We start from the raw sequence: 22,388 nt of genomic DNA, 5'->3' as shown, positions 1-22,388 counted from the left end.
GTCACCACCCCCATCCTTCAAGGTCAGTCCAGTCACTTCAAGGATGCCATCCATCCATCTTGCCCTTGGTCGGCCTCTCTTCCTTTTACCTTTCACTTTCCCCAGCATAATTGTCTTCTCTAGGCTTTGCTGTCTCCTCATGATGTGGCCAAAATACAATTAGCATACATTAAAAACAGTGATAAATATACATTAAAAATACATAAATATACAGTTTGCCAGTTCAAATCGCCATGGGAAACTAGCCAGCATGCCAACGTCTTAAATCAAGAAACAGCTTCCTAAGATCTACAGAGGACACCTCAGCAAGCAGGAGTCCAAAAGTGGCAGGCTAAAACCTGGAGCCTCAATCAGTGACTGATATCAGATGAGAAACTCCCTTCTGGACACACACTTGGAAGGTGCTGAACAGGTGCTGAACAGTTACAAGATGCAGAGCTAATCTTAATAAGCGGGGCTACAAAGTGGAGTCCACGACATGCAAGTGCGGAGAAGAGCAAACCGCAGACCAGTTACTACAACGCAGCCTGAGCCCTGCCACATGCACAATGGAGGACCTTCTTACAGCGATGCCAGAGGCTTTGGAAGTGGCAGGCTTCTGGTGAAAGGAAATCTAGTATAGTGCCAAGTTATTACATTTGTGGTTTTTTCATACATAAGAACTGTATTCCCAATTCACTTCTGACACGATAAATAACAGCTAACATGGGGCCAGGCTTCATCAAGTCTATGGTGTAGAATAGGCCTGGGCCAACTTGGGCCTTCTCTCCAGGTGTTTTGGACTTCAACTCCCACCATTCCTAACAGCCAAAGGCCCCTTCCTTTTCCCCCTCAGCCGCTTGGAAAAGGAAGGGGCCTGAGGCTGTTAGGAATGATGGGAGTTGAAGTCCAAAACACCAGGAGAGAAGGCCCAAGTTGGCCCAAGCCTGGTGTAGAAGTAGATGCGGCTGAGGGGGAAAAGGAAGGGGCCTGAGGCTGTTAGGAATGATGGGAGTTGAAGTCCAAAACACCTGAAGAGAAGGCCCAAGTTGGCCCAGGCCTGGTGTAGAAGTAGATGCAGCCATGGTTTGTGCCATTTCTCATTCTGAATCCCTGGGCATAATTGTAAATAGAGTCTTCCCTAAACACAATCCCAGTCCTAGAATGGAGAAAAGAGGGGAAAGATTAAAAACGGTCCAAACAACGACGCTGTCATCTTGCACATAACACTATTCCCTCCTCCTTGCAAAACTGCCCTTGGGAGAGGACACAATAGCACTCCCCAGGCCACTTTCTATGTGGGACCGGAAGTGACTCGGTGTCGGCAGCAGGCTGGTCAGGTTTTCTGCAGGACCGGAAGTCGTTTGCGCAATCCTCCTTTGTTGTCGTCAGGCGCTTGGCGGAAGTTGCTGAGAAGTAGTTTCCGGAACTCGCTGGTCTGGAGTTTCAGCGGGAGTTCTACTGCGCTTGGTAGGAGTCTCCCTTTCGTTTTCTCCGCCCTCGCCATCCCTTCGGCCCGGTTGCCACGGGTTCTCGAACTCTGGCCCTCCAGGGGTTTTGGACTTTGGCTCCCAGAGTCTTCGGCCATTGGGCAAAGTAGCTGAGGCTGCTGGGAGCTGAAGCCCCAAACACAAGCAGGGCCAGAGTTAGAGAATCTTTGTATGACGACGTTTTAACCTGTTTCTTCTCTTTTCAACAGAGCTTGTCGTGTCTGTGTGTGTGTGTGTGTTTTAATGCCAGCATGACAAACGTTGTTGTGGTGTGCTGTTGTGGTTTAGCCTTCTCTTCTTCAGGCTAAACATGCTCAGCTCCTTGAGAAGCGGCTTAAGGAGCTGGGCATGTTTAGCCTGAAGAAGAGAAGGCTGAGAGGAGATATGATAGCCATGTATAAATATGTGAGAGGAAGCCACAGGGAGGAGGGAGCAAGCTTGTTTTCTGCTTCCCTGGAGACTTGCTTGCTTGCATGCTGGTCGCTTCTGTGGCGAGAGAATCAGCCGTCTACGAAGACGTTGCCCAGGGGACGCCCGGATGTCTTGCAATCCTGCGAGGAGGCTTCTCTCATGTCTCCAAGTGGCCAGATACTGGTCAAAGGACATTTAACCAGCTACCAAACGCACAAGTTGTGTATTTTTCTGTTTGTTTGCTTTGTTCTGTTAGAAATGTAATATAATGGACTGGCTGCTCTGACACGACAAACAAACAAAACCCTGGAGACTAGGACGTGGAACAATGGCTTCAAACTACAAGAAAGGAGATTCCATCTGAACATGAGGAAGAACTTCCTGACTGTGAGAGCCGTTCAGCAGTGGAACTCTCTGCCCCGGAGTGTGGTGGAGGCTCCTTCTTGGAAGCTTTTAAACAGAGGCTGGATGGCCATCTGTCAGGGGTGATTTGAATGCAATATTCCTCCTTCTTGGCAGGGGGTTGGACTGGATGGCCCATGAGGTCTCTTCCAACTCTTTGATTCTATGATTCAAGTTGTGTCCGATCTAAAGCGAATCTGTCACATGGTTTTCTTGGCAAAGTGGGTTCAGGAGAGATTTGCCCTCACCTTCCTCTGAGGGCTCTTCCAGACAGGCTCTATATCCCACAATCTGATTCCTGGTTTTCTTCTTTAAACTGGATTATATGAGTCCACATTGCCAGATAATCTGGGATAAAAAGAAAACCTGGGATCAGATATAGGGCCAGCCTGGAAGGGCCCTGAGGCTGAGATAGAGGACCCTTCCACACAGCTGAATAAAATCCCACATTTTCTGCGTTGAACTGGGATATGTGGCAGTGTGGACTCAGATAACCCAGTTCAAAGCAGATATTCGTGGGATTTTCTGCCTTGATATTCTGGGCTATATGGCTGTGTGGAAGGATCCAGAGTGACTTTGCCAACTAAACATAAACATAAAATAATTTGCATAAAAAGCACCTAAACTGAATGTTGGGCATATTTTTGACAACTTTTGATGATTTTTTTTAAATTGTGTCAGGAGTCGCTCCTGTTGTGAGAGAATTGGCCGTCTGCAAGGACGTTGCCCAGGGGATGCCCGGATGATTTGATGTTTTTATCATCCTTGTGGGAGGCTTCTCTCATGTCCCCGCATGAGGAGCTGGAGCTGATAGAGGGAGCTCATCCGCCTCTCCCCGGATTTGAACCTGCAACCTGTCGGTCTTCAATCCTGCCGGCACAGGGCTTTAACCCACTGCGCCACTAAAGTGGAACAATATCTTTTTATTCAAAAGTTTAAAGGATACGGGCCCTGATCCAACATGATATATTGATTTGAGTGCTGGGTTTTTTTATAGTAGAGCAAGGATTCGGACCTTCGTTTCCAGTATCGCAATCTAGGGTGCAAATCACTACACTGCGACCCTGTCTACACTGAGCATTTAATGCAGTTTGAAGCTAGCTTCAGCTGCAGTAGCCCCACAAAATTGCACAACAGAAAGCCCTTAATGTGCACCAGTGCTCTGCGGTTTCAGTAATCAACATCCAGGCTGCAAACTGGTTCCAGAATTTCCTATGTTATCATTTGTGCAGCGAAACCGCTTTCTTCAGTGCTGTTTTGAAACTGCAGTAAATTGTCTGTGTAGATGGGGCCTATATCATAGAAGCATACAGTTGGAATAGCCATTTAGTCCAACCCAATTTTAGAACAAGCCCACCCAGTATTAACTGGTAGTGGGGTGGAGACAGTTTCGCCATTTTATTTTATGGTAAATGTTGTAAAAAACCACAAGGGTCATCCAGTCCAATCTCCTGTCATTCAGCCTCTGTTTAAAAACCTCCAGAGAAGGCAAATCCACTATAATCTGAGGCAGAGTATTCTGTCAAATAGCTCTTAACATCAGTAAGTTCTTCCTAATCTTTCCTGTAATTTGAACCCATTGCTCCGTGCCCTTATCTCAGAGCAGCAACAGACAAGCTTGCCCCCTCCTCACTGTTACATCCTTTCAGATATCTGAAACATGGCTATCATGCCCCCTCTCAACTTTCTTTTCTTCAGGCTAAACATACCCAGCTCTTTAAGCCATTCCTCATAGGGCTTGATTTCCAAACCTGACGTCATTTTGGCCACTATTCTCTGGACCCTTTCCAGTTTGTCATAATCTTTGAATTGTGCTGCCCAGAACTGGACACAACATCTCAAGTGTGGACAGGACTTTGTTCAAAGGGAGGAGGAAAAGGAAACCCTTCTCATGGCAGCCTTTTATCTCTTGCCCTAGTCTTATGAGAAGCAGTTAAATTGAAATTAAAACGCAGCAACATAATTTCTGTTATTTTGGCCAAAATAATGATAGTCTGTGACTATGCAGCTAGGATATTTAGACATAGACTTTAATTCAGTGTTAGAAATTGAGTTCAGTAATGTATTTTCAGAAGCAGTGTCATGAAAACAGCAGCACCCTCTAAATGCAGTAATGGATCCTGGATATGAGTGTTGTACATAACTAATGAATGTACAGGAATTACTGCTAATTGTGTAAATGGTCTTTTATATAACCTTTGTTTAAAAATTTTGGCATTTTGAGTAATTAAAGCCTAGAGTTAAAAAGCATTTCATTAATTCAAGTGGAAACTATATTTAATTCATTTTAATGTGTTCCTCAAGTTTTCATTTTTTTCCAGTAGAAAAATTGAAAATTATCCTTGCAAAGAAACAGGAAAATGTGTTTTTCCCTCCCCGCCACCTACATAGTTCTACACTATTATAGAATTGAGTTTTAATTGCCAATCCATTCAGTTTCAGTATATAGAGATGAGGTCACGTGTTGATTCTTGAATCAGACAGGAAAATTTTTGGATTGGTCATATCAATTAAAGCATACACTGTATCTCACAATTTGAAGAGTTTAAGTGTTGTGCTCTTAGGGCACATAATTTCCATTATTGTTTTAACTATGTTCATGTCAGGTGCCATGCTGGATGAATATGTTCAAATATAATTTATTTGCTTCTGGTAGCCTTGTAAGAAGTTGTAGAGAAAGAAGAGAACAAAAGAGATGGCAGAAATGCAGATGGATCAAGACTTAGCCCAACGACTCTTCTTTGAGGGTGCCACTGTTATCATTTTAAATGTGCCTGAGGGAACAGAGTTTGGTATTGACTACAACAGTTGGCAAGCAGGCCCCAAGTTCCGTGGAGTGAAGATGATACCCCCAGGTATTCATTTCATTCACTACAGCTCTGTTGATCAAAACAATAAGAAAGAAAGTGGTCCTCGCACTGGTTTCTTCTTGAACTTGCAGCAGCGTGATCTGCGAGTGCTACGTTGGGACCGAGCAAAAGAAGAGGTGGATCTCACCCCAGCGCCTGAAAATGAAACTGAAGCAATGAGAGACAATCTCCAGGAAATGGACCAATTTCTGGGTCCTTACCCATATAAGACTCTTAAAAAGTGGATCTCCCTCACAAATTTAATTACTGAAGATTTGATGCAGAAACTGCAGCCAGAAAATGGACAAATATGTGCTTTTTCAGAGGTTCTACCTGTTCTGTCTGGAAAGTATACTAAAGACAGGGTAGAACAGAACTTGCCCCGGTATGACACAGAATGCAAAAGTTATGCAGAAGGACTGGCACGGCTGCCAAAAATGCAGGTGAAACCTGGTACAGAGATCAGGTTCACAGAAATACCCAAGCAAATGTACCCTGAAGGGGCTACACCTGAGGAAGTTACTAGGCATAGCATGGACCTAAGCTATGCCTTAGAGACTGTGATCAATAAGCGGTATGCCAGCAATTCCCAGGATGTGCTTGGTGAGTTAAACAAACCTTCGTGCTAATTGCTTTTTACAGTGGTTTCAGAATAACTGCAATGTATATGTCAGTTTTGAATTGATACGTAGCTTCAAGAACCAGATTGTGTTGTTCTTGCAGGTTTATGAATTGGGTAGACCCCCCAAAGACACCTTGAAGCCCCACAGTCTGCTTCACTCACCTTGTACAAAAAATCATTTCTCCTCTACCCTCTGAGTCATTTGGGCCAATGTCACCTAGTTTCTGGCCCTGCCCAGGCCATTTTAGGCTCACAGGAGATCTTTTAATGGCAGCAAGTGATCTGGAAGTCAATGTTTAGATCACTTGCTGCTAGAAAAAAAGCCCTCACCTTGGACTCAAATTTCACCACATGCCTCCTAAAGGACTTTGTGAAACATAGAAGAGTCTGGAGTGCTCTTGGAGCCACAAAATAGGTGTGCATTCTGCAGCCACACTTTCTGTGTTCTGGAGCAACTTGCTGTTTTGTTCAGTATTGGTATTTGAGCTCCGATATCAGTGCATACTGTGTGTATCTTCTTTCAGAGGTAACTTAAGAGGCAGCCCATTTGCTTTGCAAATCACAATTTACTTGGTAAAAGCCTACCTAATAGCTTCATAAGATTGGATGAAGTGCTAACTGCGCTGCCTGGTTTTGCATATGGGAAAATGTAGGGGTTGGGAACATGTAGCCCTTCCATAGTTGAATTAAAGGTCCTATGATCCCTCACCATTAACAATAATGGGAAGGTTTATCAGGGGCTGTAGTCCAACAACATCTGGAGGGCCACATGTTCCTCACACTATAATATTTATTTATTAAACTGTGTATGCACTGCCCACATAAAGATATCTCTGAGTGGCTTACAAATAGTAGTAAAACAGGTTAAAAACAGTAAGATGGTTTAAATAAACTGAAAATATATGGAACAATATGTCATGTTTAAATCCTTAAACAGCTTTGACCAGGGTTAATGAACGCTGTCTACATCCATATGAATACGTCTAGACCCAACTGACATATCCACTGATTAAGTGACTTAGTATGGAAGGTAATCTAGATAAAGCCTTCTCAGTGGTAGTTGCATCCTTATGGAATAATCTATCTGTGAAAGTGCACACAACCCCCTATTTTTAAATTTACCTTAAAAATGTAGTCATCCACGTCGTTGCTAATTGATATTTAAAAACCTTTTATACTTTTTGTTACTGCTTTGCTGTTGTGCTTAATTTAAATAATTCTAAATTAACTATTTTTATTGTTTTATGGTATTATTCTGTCAACACTTTGGGGGTTGGATTCACCTGGAATAGCAATTTAAAACGTTTTAAATAAAGACAGCAAAGGAATTAAGGAATTTAGACACTTACCTTGTGCAGTATTGGTGACCCCTTGTGGCCAAGCCTTACCACTTCTTTAATAGATTTAAACAATGTGTCATTCATTGTTCAATGGAATTTTCATGGATCAAAGAACTAGATAAAGCTATTCTAAAGAAAGGACTGTATATATCTGTGTATAGGTAGAAAAATTACAAAAAAACTTGGATCAGTGCTGAAATAGGAATCCAGTGTGAAGGCAATAACAAAAGGGAGACACTCCAACCTAATTTACCTTTTCCTTTACCCAAACCAAGAAAAGAAAGGCAGCCCATTTTGGGCTCTTGAAGTGGGGTAGAATGATGATGGCCATTTTTAATAAGGGCTTACTGTGAAAATTTATTTATTTATTTAAAACATTTATATTCCACCCTTTTCACCCTGAAAGGGACTCAGGATGGAGCACAACATCTATACGGAAAACATTCAATGCCAGAACGTGAAATAAACTATAAATATACATAAACACTAAAATCAATTTTCTCCACTTTAAAATCAATTGTTTAAAACAATCTCAGATCAGCCATACAGGATGTGGTCAGCAGGGTAAAGTTTCCTGTTGTTGCTCTATTGCACTGTCCCAAAGACTTGGTCCCACAGCTAGATTTTTACCATCTTTCTGAAGGACAGGAGAGAGGGGGCTGATCTAATCTCACTAGGGAGGGAGTTCCATAGCCAAGGGGCAATCACTGAGAAGGCCCTTTCTTTTGTCCCTGCCAGTTGTACCTGTGATGGCAGCAGGACCGAGAACAGGGCCTCCTGAAAGATCTTAATCTCCATTTTGGTTCATAGATGTGTTCGGACAGGTAAACTGGGCAGAATAAAAAAGGGCACCACAATTTCTCTGCAGAGAGGCTTATACAATAAGTCCTTTTTAAAAATGACTGCTGATTTTCTTCTCCACCTGATATCCTGTGTTCTTTAGGTTCCTTCACATTGCTGCTAAATGTAGCTTGAGCCAGAAAAAGGGAGGACTGCCTTTCTTTCTCCAGTTTGAACAAGGGATGAATAATAAGGTGGAAGTTTTTTGCCTCTACTTCACACACTGCTTTTATAAAAATACAGTAAATAAGAAAAGTAACATGCCCTTTAGTTGTGACACCACAACTGAAGCAAATTTGTGGGGTTTTTTGTCCCATCCTGCTCCCTCACCTCCTATATATTTTCTTGTTTGAATTGTACCTAGGAGAGCTGCAGTTTGCTTTCATCTGTTTCCTGATTGGGAATGTATATGATGCGTTTGAGCACTGGAAAAAGCTCCTGAATCTGTTATGCAGATCAGAAGATGCCATTTTGAAGCATCAAGCCTTGTTCGGCGATCTCATTTCTGTCCTCTACCATCAACTCAGTGAGATACCTGCTGACTTCTTCGTAGACATAGTCTCCCAAGACAACTTTTTAACCAGCACCTTACAGGTAAAGGAGATATTTTAGTATTGCATATGTGGAGAGCAGCAGTGTAGATATTTTTTTAAGAACTCCATACCAGATTAAATTGAGACTAAAAATAAACAGGTATCAGACAGTCTTAATATACACATTTAAAAAGCAAATGTCAAACAAAAATCCCTCATTCAACAAAATAGTATTCCTGTTTCGATACAGCTAGGAGTGAAACCAATCATATGTTTGTCCCTAATAAGATCAGAGTAATTTCCCTCATCCCTTTGCTTTGTGATAATTGGCTTTGATGAACTGTACCCTGTGGCATTATCCTATGCATTTTATGTGCTTCTTTGACATTATTGGCTGTCATGGGGCTGAGAAAACCATAATGAAATTGCTTTGCATATTGTATTTCCTTAAGTATGCGTGATAGGCAAGGATTGCAGTTTACGGTTGTCTCTTTCAAGCAGCAGCACTCAGTACTGAGCCAGTGTTCAAAGGGCCATCTCTTTGAACTAGCAGTATGGAGAGCAGTTAGTTCCTACTCTGGCCATATTGAGGCTTCCTCTTTGATATAGGAAACTTCTTATTAAAAACATTGCTGATCTTTATTTGAAGTAGCAGCACATTTAGAAGCACTGTAGGTGGGTTGTAAACCTTATTTAGCACTGCCATCCCTTGCTGAAAAGCGTAGATGTGCTTCTATATTTTTGGATTACAGTCTTTCACTATATGATATCTCAGCTGTGTCATTTATTTGTATGAATATGGAACATGAAGTTATTTTGAAGTAAAGCATTTTTGAGGAAAAATAGACTCTCTGGGCTTCATATAGTTCTCTGCTAAATCTTGCAATTGAAGCAAGAACCAATAATTTGAATCCAGGGGTTGCAGTACACAATATTTCCAGAGTTGTTTTGCAAATGGTTATAATTCCATTGAGTATATAAATAGTGATGAAAGCAAGTCTTGTTGAAAGAATTCAGTAAAGCATCTAGTTGTTACTACCACTGACTTGTACAACTAGATTATACTCAGTGCAGTACAATAAGAAATACTTCAACATAAACTATAGCAGTGGAGGGACAGGCCACATATATTTAATTGCTGTTACATGTGTAGTCACTCTGTATATTATAATGTTTAACATTTATTATATTTGACTAGTGATTAGTTTCCCTTTCAGTAATTTTTCCCAGCCTGCCTGATTATGTTAATAGTCTGGATGGCTCTAATCTAAGTAAGTGAATAAAACCTCAAGTCTGAGGCATCTCTTTCACATGCCTGCCTTGCCTTTACTTAAACATCTCCAGTGAAGGAGATTTGCACAGCTGCCTTGATCAGCTTAATTTCAGTCTTTGCTTTTCTGGTTTAGTCCTGACATAGGCCTTTTAGTCATGGGTATCAGACTGTTGCCCACTGTAAAACTAAAATAAGGCATACATTACTGCTTTGTAGGCATGTACTGCCCTTTTTTATGTTCCGGTCAGATGTTGATGGATAAGCAAACTTCAAATAATTCTGGGATGTATGTAGTTTTAATATAACAGACCAGAGGCATTTTCATATTCATCCCAATGATTGTTTTCCAATCAGCACTTCTTTGTGGCTCAATCAGACCTGTTTCGGAGAGTCTGCAGACATTTAAGACCATCCTTTGAGGAGAGCAGGGACTAGGATGGGAAAGGAAATCAAATGAGAATGTATGCTCACAAAATTGAATGTGGCCTTTTGAATCCTAGCCACATGATGCAGCTGCTTCCTGCTTGTCATTCTGGACACAACAATCTTGTTGACAACAATCTTGTCAACAAATCCAGTCAGGCTATATAATAATTACCGATTGTTCATCTTCAGTGCTGCAATGAAGCAGAAGTGGTGCAATTTTTTCACCAGCAACTAGAGGAGGCATCTCTTAACTGCTTTATGACAGATATAAACAAGAGTTGTCGACAGCAGGTGGCAGTTGATAATACTACAGCCATTTTTACAGCTAAAATTGTATCTGTTTATCTGAAAGACCTAAGAAAATGTTAGCCTGTATTTTTATGAAGACTTGGTTAAAGCTGCTAAAAAAAAGACAACATCTGCAGATCTGTATGGCTATCTTAGTCATTTTAAACCAGGCAAATGCTCCTAACAAAATACTGCTATTTCCAGAACAAGGCAGTATAGGGCCACTATAATCCAGTTTTAGATCCCTACTCATTGTGTGATCCCAACCGTTCACCATTTTGTAGCATGTCCTGGCTTGTGGTGCTTTTAGGCCAACAAAATAGGATAAATCCTACATCAAGTATTCTGCAACATGGGGCAGATTGGTCTTGTGCTATTTTTGTATACACATTGTTATTACACAGTCATTGTGGTCTTAATCTGCTTCCTTCAGTATATAAATGCCGCTGAGCTGTGATGATGACATAGGGCACCTAATGTAGGAATATACCCTTTTCCCTAGGTTTTAGTATTGTTAAAGACTGAGAGGTGTGATTCATACATTAAGAAAAAAGTCCTTTACGGAGTAAAGTTTACATAGAACATTCCAGGTGAAGACCTGGATGTTTGTGCAGGCGTTTGAGTAATTTAGTGCAATCTGGTAATGGAACATAGGAATGGAACAATGGACGACGAACCTGGACTACGCTTGGATGATGAGAAGATTGGGTACGGTTGTTTTTTGTAATAATTGTGCATTGTAATTGCTTATCGGTAATTTATGGATAATGTGTTAAGTCAATTGTTATATGTTGTATGGAACCACTGATGTTTCTACTGTTTTTACTGTTTGTGAACCGCTGTGAGTCGCCTTCGGGCTTGAGATACAGCGGTATATAAGCAAAGTAAATAAATAAATAAAAGTCTTCCTTCCACTTATCACGCACACACTGCTGCTTTAAGGTTTCACTTAGTACTGTCAGAGGGCAGTGTTAAAGATGTATTTGGTAAAGTGAAAGTTTAGAAATGACTGTATTTCAGACTGTATTCCTCACCTTTTTGACCAAAAGTATTTTACTGCTGTTTGCCTTTTCAAGACCATCTCCCACCATGAGTGGCAGGTATATCATTTTGTACTCTTGCAGGAATTACAAAACATTAAGAAACGCTTTTAAGACTGAACATTTTTATTGATAAGGGTGCTTTAGTTTGGTCTGAAAGCATTTTGTGCCAGGAAATTAGAAATTCTGGCCAAAGAAAGCTGGTAGTTATCCTGTTGCCAGATTGGAGATGAAATAATGCAAGCTTGTACACATGCATGAACGTAGAGTGGCCTTTTTGTATAAGAAGTAGAACGAATGACAGATAAAAGTTAAATGTTATGGAAGGCATTGCAGATTAGGATGGCAGGAATAAATATGTGCCCATTTGGCCTCAACAGGACTGTAAAAAAAGCCTGTGAGAAAGGAACACATTAAATAGAACAGCTTTGCAATTTCAAACATTTCATAGGTACTGCACATTTTAACACACATTTTTATCTACAAAAGGTAAAATATTTTTAATTATTACAAAATATTTGAATTGAGTATTATTTTATTTATTTATTTGTAGCATTAATGCCCAGCATGTGTTCCAAGCACCAAATTCTTCACATACATGAATTTTTGACCCTGCCCAGTTGCCAGAAAGAAAAGAAAACATACTTTTTCCAGCATCGGTTTCCTAGATACCTTGCTGTGCTGGTGAAATAGGTGAAACAGAGTTATAGCTTTGATTTTTCCGATGCTAGCATTTCTTTATAAAGTAAACATTTAATAGAAACTTGAATTACACAGTATGATGAACAAGGAAAATGACTGTCAAGTACATAACCATGAATCACATTTAATTGTTTCTCTGTCTGTAGATTTTTTATCCAAATATTTGTATTTGTATATTTTTCCCTTACGTTGAAGCCAACAGCACATAATAGTAATAAAATTCAGAATTTTAAACCGAATACATTATTTAGGCATATGACTGTTAGTCATGATACTAGATGCGAAGGAAAAGGACTTGTTCTCCTTCAAGACTCCCAAAATCAATTTTGTTCTTTTTCTTCCATCAAATGTTTGGGATTGTACATCTTCGGTTTTGCAATAAAAATAAATGTGCTTTTGGCCATGGAACCAGAACCAGAAAAACAGGCTTGCGTGAAAAATAAGTAAGTTTGTGTGTGACATAACAAAAATCCAATGCAGAATTACCAAGTTTAAATAATTAATCAGTTCTATTAATAACGAGTACAATGTGCATAATAAAAAAACGGTTGTCAAATTCACCCTATTAAAAATATAATTCCATATCAGTCATCTACAGGAAACACTGTTTTACTGTTTTATTAATAACTTGTTTTATATTTTTCTAGGTGTTCTTCTCTTATATCTGTATCCCAACTGTTGACAGGACTCTGAGAAAGAAGGCAGAGCGCTTTAAAGCTCATCTAACCAAGAAATTCAAGTGGGACTTTGAGGCTGAGCCAGATGACTGTGCTCCTGTAGTAGTAGAACTACCAGAGGGAGCTCTTGTGGGTTGAATGGGAATAATCCTCTGCCTGGTGGTTTTTAAATATTTTTAACTCTTTTACCTCATTGGATCATTATTTAGTGAAAACTTTGTATTTAGCCCATCCAATTCATCAATCCTACCTGGAGCCAGAAATAAATAAATACATACATAAATAAACTTCAGTAAGTCAGTAAACTTCATTCTTGGGGAAAATAGATACTCTAGGAAACAAAGACAACATCTAGAACATCCACAAAATTGAGTCAAATGATCCAAAAGTGTTTTTTAAATCCTTCAGTGAGAGTGTGTTATCACATATACTTACCTGGGAAGAAGTAGCATGGAATTACTACTTCATACTTCACAAACATATAGGATTGTACCGTGTGGCTGCTAAAGATGCATAAGGGATCTGTTATAAATAAAGTATTATTATTATTTGCTGGATAATTTTATTTTAGACATTGGGGTTTTTAAAAATCTTAGTATCTTTTGAGTCATGCTGTATAAATGAAGAAGTCATAATTTTGAATGGTCTTATACTCAGAACACTGAACATTGGCTTCTAGAAGATGAATAGAGAGATAATCGAAATGAGGCTACACCACGTTCTTCACATATACATACAACTCAGCATTGGCACTTATTATAAATTTCAAGGTTTTGCTTGTATTCAAAGCATTTTCTTTTACCAGATCTTTCCTGGTAGAACTTTTAGCATGTCCATTCAATGTACTGCAATTCTTCGTTGCTTTTACACTTATACCACACCTCTGTCTAGCTCAATGGATAACACCCCTTCCTTTTTCCAGAGTAGTGAAATCTCTATGGGGCACAGATGTGAAGCAAGGGGAAATCCTGTCTATTAAATAGCAGTATCCTACCTATAAGTTGTTACTAAAAAGCTGTATTAAATGTTTTCATTTCTTTTTCTTTTCATTCTCAGGGTAAACAGTGACTTTCTGTTATAACTGCAGAGCAATGAAAATGCTATAAAACAGCCTGCAGCAAGCTCACTGCCTGTTATCTTCTAGTGCTTTATCTGGGGTACAGGATGCTGCTGAATTTTTCAAACAAGAAACCCTACTGTGTAGGGATTTAGCTGTTAGTCTTTTTCTATTCCTTTTCAGGCTGTTAGGCTTTTTCAAATGTTGGTTTGTGTATCTTACAAGATAACCTGTATGTCAGTCTCCAGCACACAATAAATCTTCCTGTATTAGGTTTTCTTACAAAATGTCCCTAAAGTCTTTTGTAAGTGATTTTAAAGGTGTCTGCTTGATTTTTGTTGGCACTGTTGCAAGGGGAATGAAATACTGTCTATCACGCTTTTCATCTTTAAAGTAAAGTGTCTGACTCATACTCAGTGCTAACTGGTGTTCAAGTGCTATACTTATACAAGTTCCCATTAATCATCTGCTTTGCTGATGCAGTCCTGTCCTTTTTAAATGCATAACTAGTTGTAAAAAAAAACAGAAGTCAGGTCTAATGTTAGTTGAGATGACCTGTTTTTACAGTATTTAAAGCTTCGCCATTGTTTAATATTATGTATGCAGGCCTGATGTCCTCTTTCTTTCAGCAGGAATTCATTTGGATTGAAAGCATTTTCTTCTGCTTTCATACTAACTGTAGCTTTCCATTGTGGTCAAACTAGGACAAACTAGCTTAATTTTAACATAGCTTGTGAAAACAGGCCAGGATTGTAAATTCCAGTTTTATATTAGTTTGTTTAGAGAAAACTGCCTGCAGATTGTTTCCACTTTGAACACCACGACAAACTGGCTAGTTGGAAATAAAAGTGGATACTTCTGCTCTTATGTCGGAATAGAAGGAGATTGGAAATTTCTTAAATTCTGTTACTGCCGAGTAGAAAGGGAAAGATATTTTTTGCAAGACTCATGTACTGAAAGCTAGAAAGGAAAAGGGGAAGATGAATTACAGATGGATTGGTTCAATAAATTAAGTCATGTCAGGGTTGTTATTCACTCTTGGAGGTCTCTCATTCTTAAGGTCACTATACATTGAAGCCAACAGCACATAATAGCAATAAAATTCAGAATTTTAAAACGAATACATTATTTAGGCATATGTCTGTTGGTCATGATACCAGATACGAAGGAAAAGGAATTGTTCTCCTTCAAGGCTCCCAAAATCAATTTTGTTCTTTTTCTTTCATCAAATGTTTGGGATTGTACATCTTCAATTTCATCACTCCCCAAAGTTAGATTTCTTAATCTTTTTTTTTTAATTTATACTCTGGTGTTTTTAAGTACAGTGCCCAGGAAAACTTCACAGTGATAAATGAATATATGGTTAATTGCATAGGAGTGTTGAGAGACTATGGTATGAATACCTTCCTTGTGTTATGCTGTGTTCATTTGCTTGTGTCCTGAACACATGAGATAATGGAAGATCTGTGATGTGCGCCTTCTCTTGACTTAAAACATTTGCACTTAGCAACTGGTGGGAGGACTAATCAAAGAGATTGAAATGGTTTCATGAGCCATCAAGTCCAACCCTACTCAATGCAGCATCTATAGTAGGTGGTCATCCAGCCTCTTTTTGAAGACATTCAGAGAAGAAGCAATTTGTTCCATTGCCGAACCCCTCTTATTGTCAAGAAGTTCCTCCTCTTGAAGTATTTAAAGAGTTCATTCATATCATACCTTTCACCAAACTGAACATGCCCAGCTCCCACAACGTTTCCACATATGTTTTGTTCTCCATTTCTCTTATCGTTGCCCTTTTGTGAAACTGCTCCAACTTTATATCCTCTAAGACACCCAGAACTGAATGCAGAACTCCAGGTGATGGCTGACCATAGAAATATTGAGAGCTGATTAGAGAGGTTTAGTGCTTTTAACACAGCTAGGACTTCAATCTTGGAGGAGTTTTTACTATCCTAGGTTTATTTTAGCAAGATTTATTAAGAGGTTTGCCACTGTCTTTTTCTAAGAGAGTGTGACTAGCCCAAGGTCACGCAGCAAGTCTCCATGGCTAAGCATGGTTGACTATCCATAGTCTCCTAGAAGTTCAAATTCAACATTCAAACCATTAAATCACACTGTCTCTCATTTAGGAAGGCTTGGAGACTCTGACTTAAGTGTAATTGTTGGTCCCAATTAGAGAAGGCTTATTTTAGTCAGTTAAATTACTGGTAATTCAGAGGAGCTGCTCTAGTGGAGACTAACAATTGGATCTATTTACAATGCTTCAAATAATCAAGCTACAAAATGCTAGAGGTATCGATCTATTTTTGTGTGGATTCTGAGAGAAAACGTGACTGAGGGATTAAAACATCCATTCCCCATACAAGAGAGTTAAAACACATCAATAAAAAGTGCAGCATCAATCTGCTAAAAGCCTCTTTCTCTTTATGCAGTCAGTTGTCAAAAGGCTATCCACATAAAGGTCTTTCTTGTATTCTGTTTTTTATCTGGATATATGTAATATTTATCATCCAACCAGATAGCTTTTTGTGAATTATTTTAATGAATCAAGAAGTACATAAAGCTAATTCAGAACCATGCACTCTATTAAAACAGCATACTTTATCCATGATTAATTTTAATGCAATGTGTAAGCCTCTTACCTGAGCCATTGTTGATCCTTGTTCATTTCTGTTTTATTTGCTAATTGCCACTTGCCTTTTTAGACTTCACAACAATTAAAGCTAGCATTTGCTCATTCCTATTTATCTGTTTTAATTTAGCTAAAATACCATACTTGCTGGAACATCCCAGTAGTTATGGATGAAGTATTGTCTATAGGCTTTCCTTAAAGATTAGTAAATGAGTTATATGCAATATTCTAAATGAGATACAGTGGTCTATACAGTAAAGTGATAAATGTTAAAATTCCCACTGAGTAACTTGGCCTTCTCTATTGCTTACTCCTCTTCGTGTCCCTACAGGAGCCTGGATGATTAACTTGCACGAATGGTTTTGCATAAATATAAGCTGCAAAGACTGGCACCAGAGCTCAGGAGTTTGCAGAAATAGGTCGCCCCACAGAGGCATTGCTATTCAGGTGCCAGGACTGAGCACGCTGACTTCCCAGTGGAGCTTATCTCCAGTTTCCAGTGGCATTCATCAACTTCAGCTTGAAGGTCTTTGTGCTCCCCTGGGGGTGGGGAACAAAGAGGCTGTGCTCGCATGTGTCACGGAATCCTTGCATGTTGAGTTGGCAAGTGACATCTCTGAAATTTCTCTAGGCGAGAAGGAGGTGGATCAGGGGTGACTCGAATGGAGGGTTAATTTATAAGCAGAGAGAAACTCCTCCAAATGTGACAGCTGCTTCATTAGGCCATTTAACTACACACATACACAATTAAAACATAATTTCCCAGCCGTTATTTTAAACACCTCATAAGCAGGCATTCCTGGAATAAGGAAAAGCTTTCAGAATCTCCAACAGGAAAGCTAACATCCCTTGATATCTGCCTGGGAGTTTTATATTTACATTAATAAAATTCAAAGTTTTGTATTCAAATTTATAAAGTTTATACATAATGTGCTGTCGCGCCTGGGGCTATAGAGAAAGAGGCATGGACGTGACTTCTTTCCCCAGGGGATTGCTTCTTGCCCTCCTTTAAGGAAACTGGAACTCCCAAGGACCAGAACACAACAAGTAACTTGAAATGGTGTTTATTGTTGACAATGAGTTCACTTTCTTAGGCACAAACTTGATGTTTCAACAGATAAAAACACTTTATAAAGTCCAGGGTCCTAGGAGTTGTAAGCTGAGAAGCTTTCCCTGTTCCCTCTCTCTCAATGGCTGTGAATGCCGGAGCAAACCACAACCCCGGTTCAGTGGCCAAAGTTGAAGAACAAGACCTTCCTATGGTGCCAAAGAACCGAAATGAAGGCACCTGAGATCTTCACAATGTCGTTCAGGGGGTTTGAACATAAAGTATAAGACTCAGGGGTAAAAACCTAAGAATCGGTAGTAAAAAATGCCTTGACCAGGGGCTTTGGGCCAAGCTTTTGCACACGTCCATCCAATGAGTCTTTTTCTGAGGTAAAAAAGGTGAGAGAGATACCTTCCCTTTCTCCCTTGGAAGGGGCGGAGCCTAAACAACTGAACTGGGGAAACAAGCCAATTGGTGCTCAACAACAATAAATTGACAGCTATAATAACCAATGAAATTTAACTATACATATACAAGGTAGACAGGAATAAAATGGCAGTTTAAATCCTGCAGCTAACAGTTCTAAATATATGTGGCACCACACGCGCCATCACACATAAACTTGGTTTAAAATCTAGCTTCTGAATATGTACCCCACAAGCCCCGATATTCACTCTGGTCTGGATAGCTGGATTTGTGTGATTTTTTAAAAAACAAAACTGTTTATTTTGGTTATGGTACATAACAGAAAAGCAACTCGTGGCAGATATAATCAGGTAACAATATTTTGATGTGTACATGCCTATCTACCTTAGTCAATCAACCAGTTAATTTTGACATTGAGTACAAATTATTATAATTTGCATAACTTAATACACATAGACTTGCTATTTCTGCCTGTTTTCCACTACTTTCAGTCAAAGCTTTTTATTCAATTTTTTCCATAACATTCAGAAAATCAGCACATAGCATTTTACACACAGCAGACCATACACTCGTCCCCAAACCCCTATCCCAAACAAATTAAAACCTCTTTCCCCACACCCAAATTTGTTTTGTTTCATTCTGTTTATTTGCTCTTTTAACTGAACTCTGTTGGTAATTGGTTTTACATTTCCTTACAACCTCTGAATTTATGACGGAGTAAAAATACTGATATGCAAAACCAAGTGAACTCCAGGGAGGAGAAGCAAGAACGGGATTCAGCAGCAGACTGAAGGAAGAGACATAGCCATGTTTATCTGAATCTTGTAACACCTTTGAGACTAACAGAAAGAATAAAATTGATAGCATAAACTTTCATAGATTTAAGTTGCTTCATCAGATGCAGAGACTAGAGTGCCTGTTTTTCTTTCTATTTGTACCTACGAGATATGATTAAAGAAAAATCACCAATATGAGGGCTAATAAAAACTAAGTGCTGGGGGCACTACAGCTCATGGGAATGCCACTGTTTCAGTGTCAGCAGGGCTATCCAAGATGCTTTCTTGTTTGGTGTGAATAACTACATGGTGTCTTCCCAGGCATGTAGCCAGGGGGGGGGCTCGGGGGGCTTCAGCCCCCCCCCCCCGAAATTTTCATGGTGGTTCGCGAAAAGGCCTTAATGGTGCATTATTTAAACTGTTATGTTTATTCATATCATGATCTGATCACCATACTCAATATATCCCATATGTATGGGGGTATTGGGGTGATGATACAAAAGGTTTGCTAGGCTAGACCCTCTTTCACTCAGACTCAGCCCCCCCCCCCCGAAACTCACCCCCCCCCGAAACCCCCCCTGAAAAAAAATTCAGCCCCCCCCCCCCGAAACGAAATCCTGGCTACGGGCCTGTGTCTTCCTCCATCCCAGGACCGAAAGAGAAGGTGTCTGGCTGGTGAATCTCACTTTGTTTCTAGAAATAGGCTAACATTTGTATGAGCACATGAAGGCATTAGGGTAGCTTAGTGTGCAGAGAATGCAATGTGGAACATAGACATTGGCACCATGGCACCTGTCTGACTCTGTCTCATGATAGAGCCAGCTGATCAAGAAGGACAGTCCTTTCTTTTTATTATCATATCATCATTACTTGCAACGAGAGGATACTTTCAGCAGTTGTCTGGTTCATGATGCCAAAACACTCTCAATACCTTATGGAAAATTCAGCAACAGAACATTGCTAGTTACTATGGCAACAGCCACCAATGGACAGAAGCCATGGTCATGGCAGGAATAGACGCACTAATAGCTAAAGTGCTATTCATACACCCCTCCCTTTCCTTCTAAGGTTTGAATAAGGAATGGTTGACTTGGACGTCTTTATTTCTTGTTGTCTTTCTGTCTGCTTAATTATAAATTAAAGAGGCAAATGATAGCAGAGTCTACTTTTACCCTAAAACCAATATGCAGGCAAAGATTTCATTAAATGGGGATGAAGAAAGAGGAAAAATCTATTAATCTTACCTCAAAGGATTTTGATGGTAAGACTTGTTGTCGAGGTGGTGATTTTTTAAAAGCACAGTTCATAAATATGACAATATTCTACAGGAGATTGGGAATATTTGGTATTCCATGTGTTGTTTGACTGTAGCTTCTATCATCCCTACTCATTGTCTATACTAAGGCCTATCTACACTACCACATAAAATACAGATTATTTGCTTTGAATTGGATTGCATGGCAGTGTAAACTAATATAATCCATGGGTTGCTGTGAGTTTTCTGGGCTGTATGGCCATGTTCCGGAAGCATTATCTCCTGATGTTTCACCCACGTCTATGCCAGGTATCCTCAGAAGTTATGAGGTCTGCTGGAAACTAGGCAACAGACCTCACGACCTTTGAGGATGTCTGCCATAGATGTGGGCAAAACCTCAGGAGATAATACTTCTGGAATAGGGTCATACAGCTCGGAAAACTCAAAGCAAGCCAGTGATTCCAGCCATGAAAGCCTTCGCCAACACAATATGATCCAGTTCAAAGCAGGTAATCTGGATTTTATATGGCAATGTAGATGGGGCCTAAGAGTGATCGAAGATGTTGCCTAAATCTTGTGGAATGCTAGATGTTCCATACAACTGTTTTGTGGAAAACTACTAGAAATTTGCATAAAGTAACACCATTTACTGGTTCTTTCCATAGTCACACATTTTTCTAAAGAAAGTTGAAATCTTGGCCTAAATCTTTCAGGTTTTCTGTGAAAAAATACAAGACATTCAGAGAAGATAGGCTGGAGACACCAACAGGCATGGTGAATGGTGAGACAACACACAGAAAGATCTTATTCGTTCAATGGGTGGACTCTAGTCAGAATTAAAAGAGAATTTAGGTCACAAGATGCATTTGGTTTTAAAAATATTACCTTAATTATGCTATTATGTAAGTAGTTATAATTTATTAGAGGCTGTATCCTATTCAGGGTTGCACAAGCCCTATTATGTGAACATTAAATGGTTGTACTATATATTATATAGGAAGTGGTCCATAAGGTTGTTTCTGGATCAGCTCCCATCAAACCTTGTTGTCAAAGCAAATAATGATTTCTCATGTAAATGGCAGTCCCATAACAGCTGCAGTGTCAAATGGTCTCCCTTCCTGGCATATCAGGAATAGCTCTTCTATTTTCCTGTAGGACAGATGGCATAGGAACTCAACTTTTCTTGTGCAGCAAAATAATAATAATAAAAAAACTGTTTTGAGCAGCAGTGAGGAGCTGGCTAAACTTTGCTTCTTCCTTCTTTGCAGGAAAAGAATGGATATGAAGGGCCTTCTCTGTAGTGGCCTCCTGGCTATGGAATTCTCTCCCTAATGAGGTTAGGTCTGCCCCCATCCTCCTGACCCTCAGGAAGCAACTGAAATCCTGGCTTTGGAATCAGGCATTCACACATTGATGGATTGAACCGGTAAAGACTAAGAGTTATTGGACTACAACGTTTGGATTGCATTGGATGATGTTTTTAACTCTGTGAACTGTCTTTTATATGTATTTTATAACTTATTTATTATTTATGTTGTTTTTAAAAAGGTTATTTATTGAATAACATAGAAAATAGCATTGATTTTTTGCTGTTGTTAGCCATTCTGTGTCCCTCCACAGAGGTAGAGAAGAATGGGAAATAAAAGTTCTAAATAAATAATATCTAAATAAATGAATATCTAAGGCTTGAATTTATATATTACTTGGTCTTCCCGCAACCTGGTGTCCTCCAAATGTGTAGGACTGTTCTAAATAAAATAAATATTTCTCTGAAGTCTCTCATTGCTCAATTAACTGTTTTACTTATTTTGTATAAAAATTATGCTGGTTCATGACTGCACACCAAAATGGATTACTAGTGACTTGGATCTGTTTTACCACTATTCTTCCACTTCAACTGAAAAGGGAAAAGAAAATTGAACATGACTATTCAGCAACAAAATGAGAGATGTGCGATTTGACTGGCTAATAGCTGATGCTTCATTATTTATCTGGACAGGATCTAGCAGTCCAGATCAACAGTAAAATGGTCATTCAATATGGAGTAAAGGGTCTGGAGAACAAGTCCTATGAGGAGTGGCTTATAGAGAGGGGCATGTTTAGCCTGAAGAAGAGATGGCTGAGAGAAGACATGATGGCCATATATAAATATGTGAGGGGAAGTCATAGGGAGGGCAAGCTTGTTTTCTGCTGCCCTGGAGTCTAGGATGTGGAAAAATGACTTCAAACTACAGGAAAGAAAATTCCCCCTGAACATTCAGAAGAACTTCCTGACTGTGAGAGCTATTCAGCAGTGGAACTCTCTGCCCCAAAGTGTGGTGG

General features: G+C 39.6%; 1 protein-coding gene and 1 long non-coding RNA gene across 2 annotated transcripts; both read left to right on the top strand.

The window, feature by feature from the left end:
• The first annotated feature begins 1,349 nt into the window (after positions 1-1,349).
• Positions 1,350-15,050, top strand: AAR2 (AAR2 splicing factor). The gene is made up of 4 exons (XM_060772307.2): positions 1,350-1,449; positions 4,939-5,734; positions 8,298-8,527; positions 12,843-15,050. Exons 2-4 carry the CDS (start codon positions 4,978-4,980, stop codon positions 13,008-13,010), a joined length of 1,155 nt encoding a protein of 384 aa, XP_060628290.2. The 5' UTR covers positions 1,350-1,449; positions 4,939-4,977; the 3' UTR covers positions 13,011-15,050.
• Positions 15,051-20,459: 5,409 nt separating this feature from the next.
• Positions 20,460-21,841, top strand: LOC132772612 (uncharacterized). The gene is made up of 2 exons (XR_009631240.2): positions 20,460-20,847; positions 21,335-21,841. It is a non-coding gene; the product is annotated as an uncharacterized lncRNA (long non-coding RNA).
• The last annotated feature ends 547 nt before the right edge of the window (positions 21,842-22,388 follow it).

Source organism: Anolis sagrei, chromosome 4 (assembly GCF_037176765.1).
Source record: "Anolis sagrei isolate rAnoSag1 chromosome 4, rAnoSag1.mat, whole genome shotgun sequence".
NCBI classification, from domain to species: domain Eukaryota; kingdom Metazoa; phylum Chordata; class Lepidosauria; order Squamata; family Dactyloidae; genus Anolis; species Anolis sagrei.
Note: the sequence above shows the minus strand (reverse complement) of the source record. Positions and strands in the feature narration are given on the sequence as shown.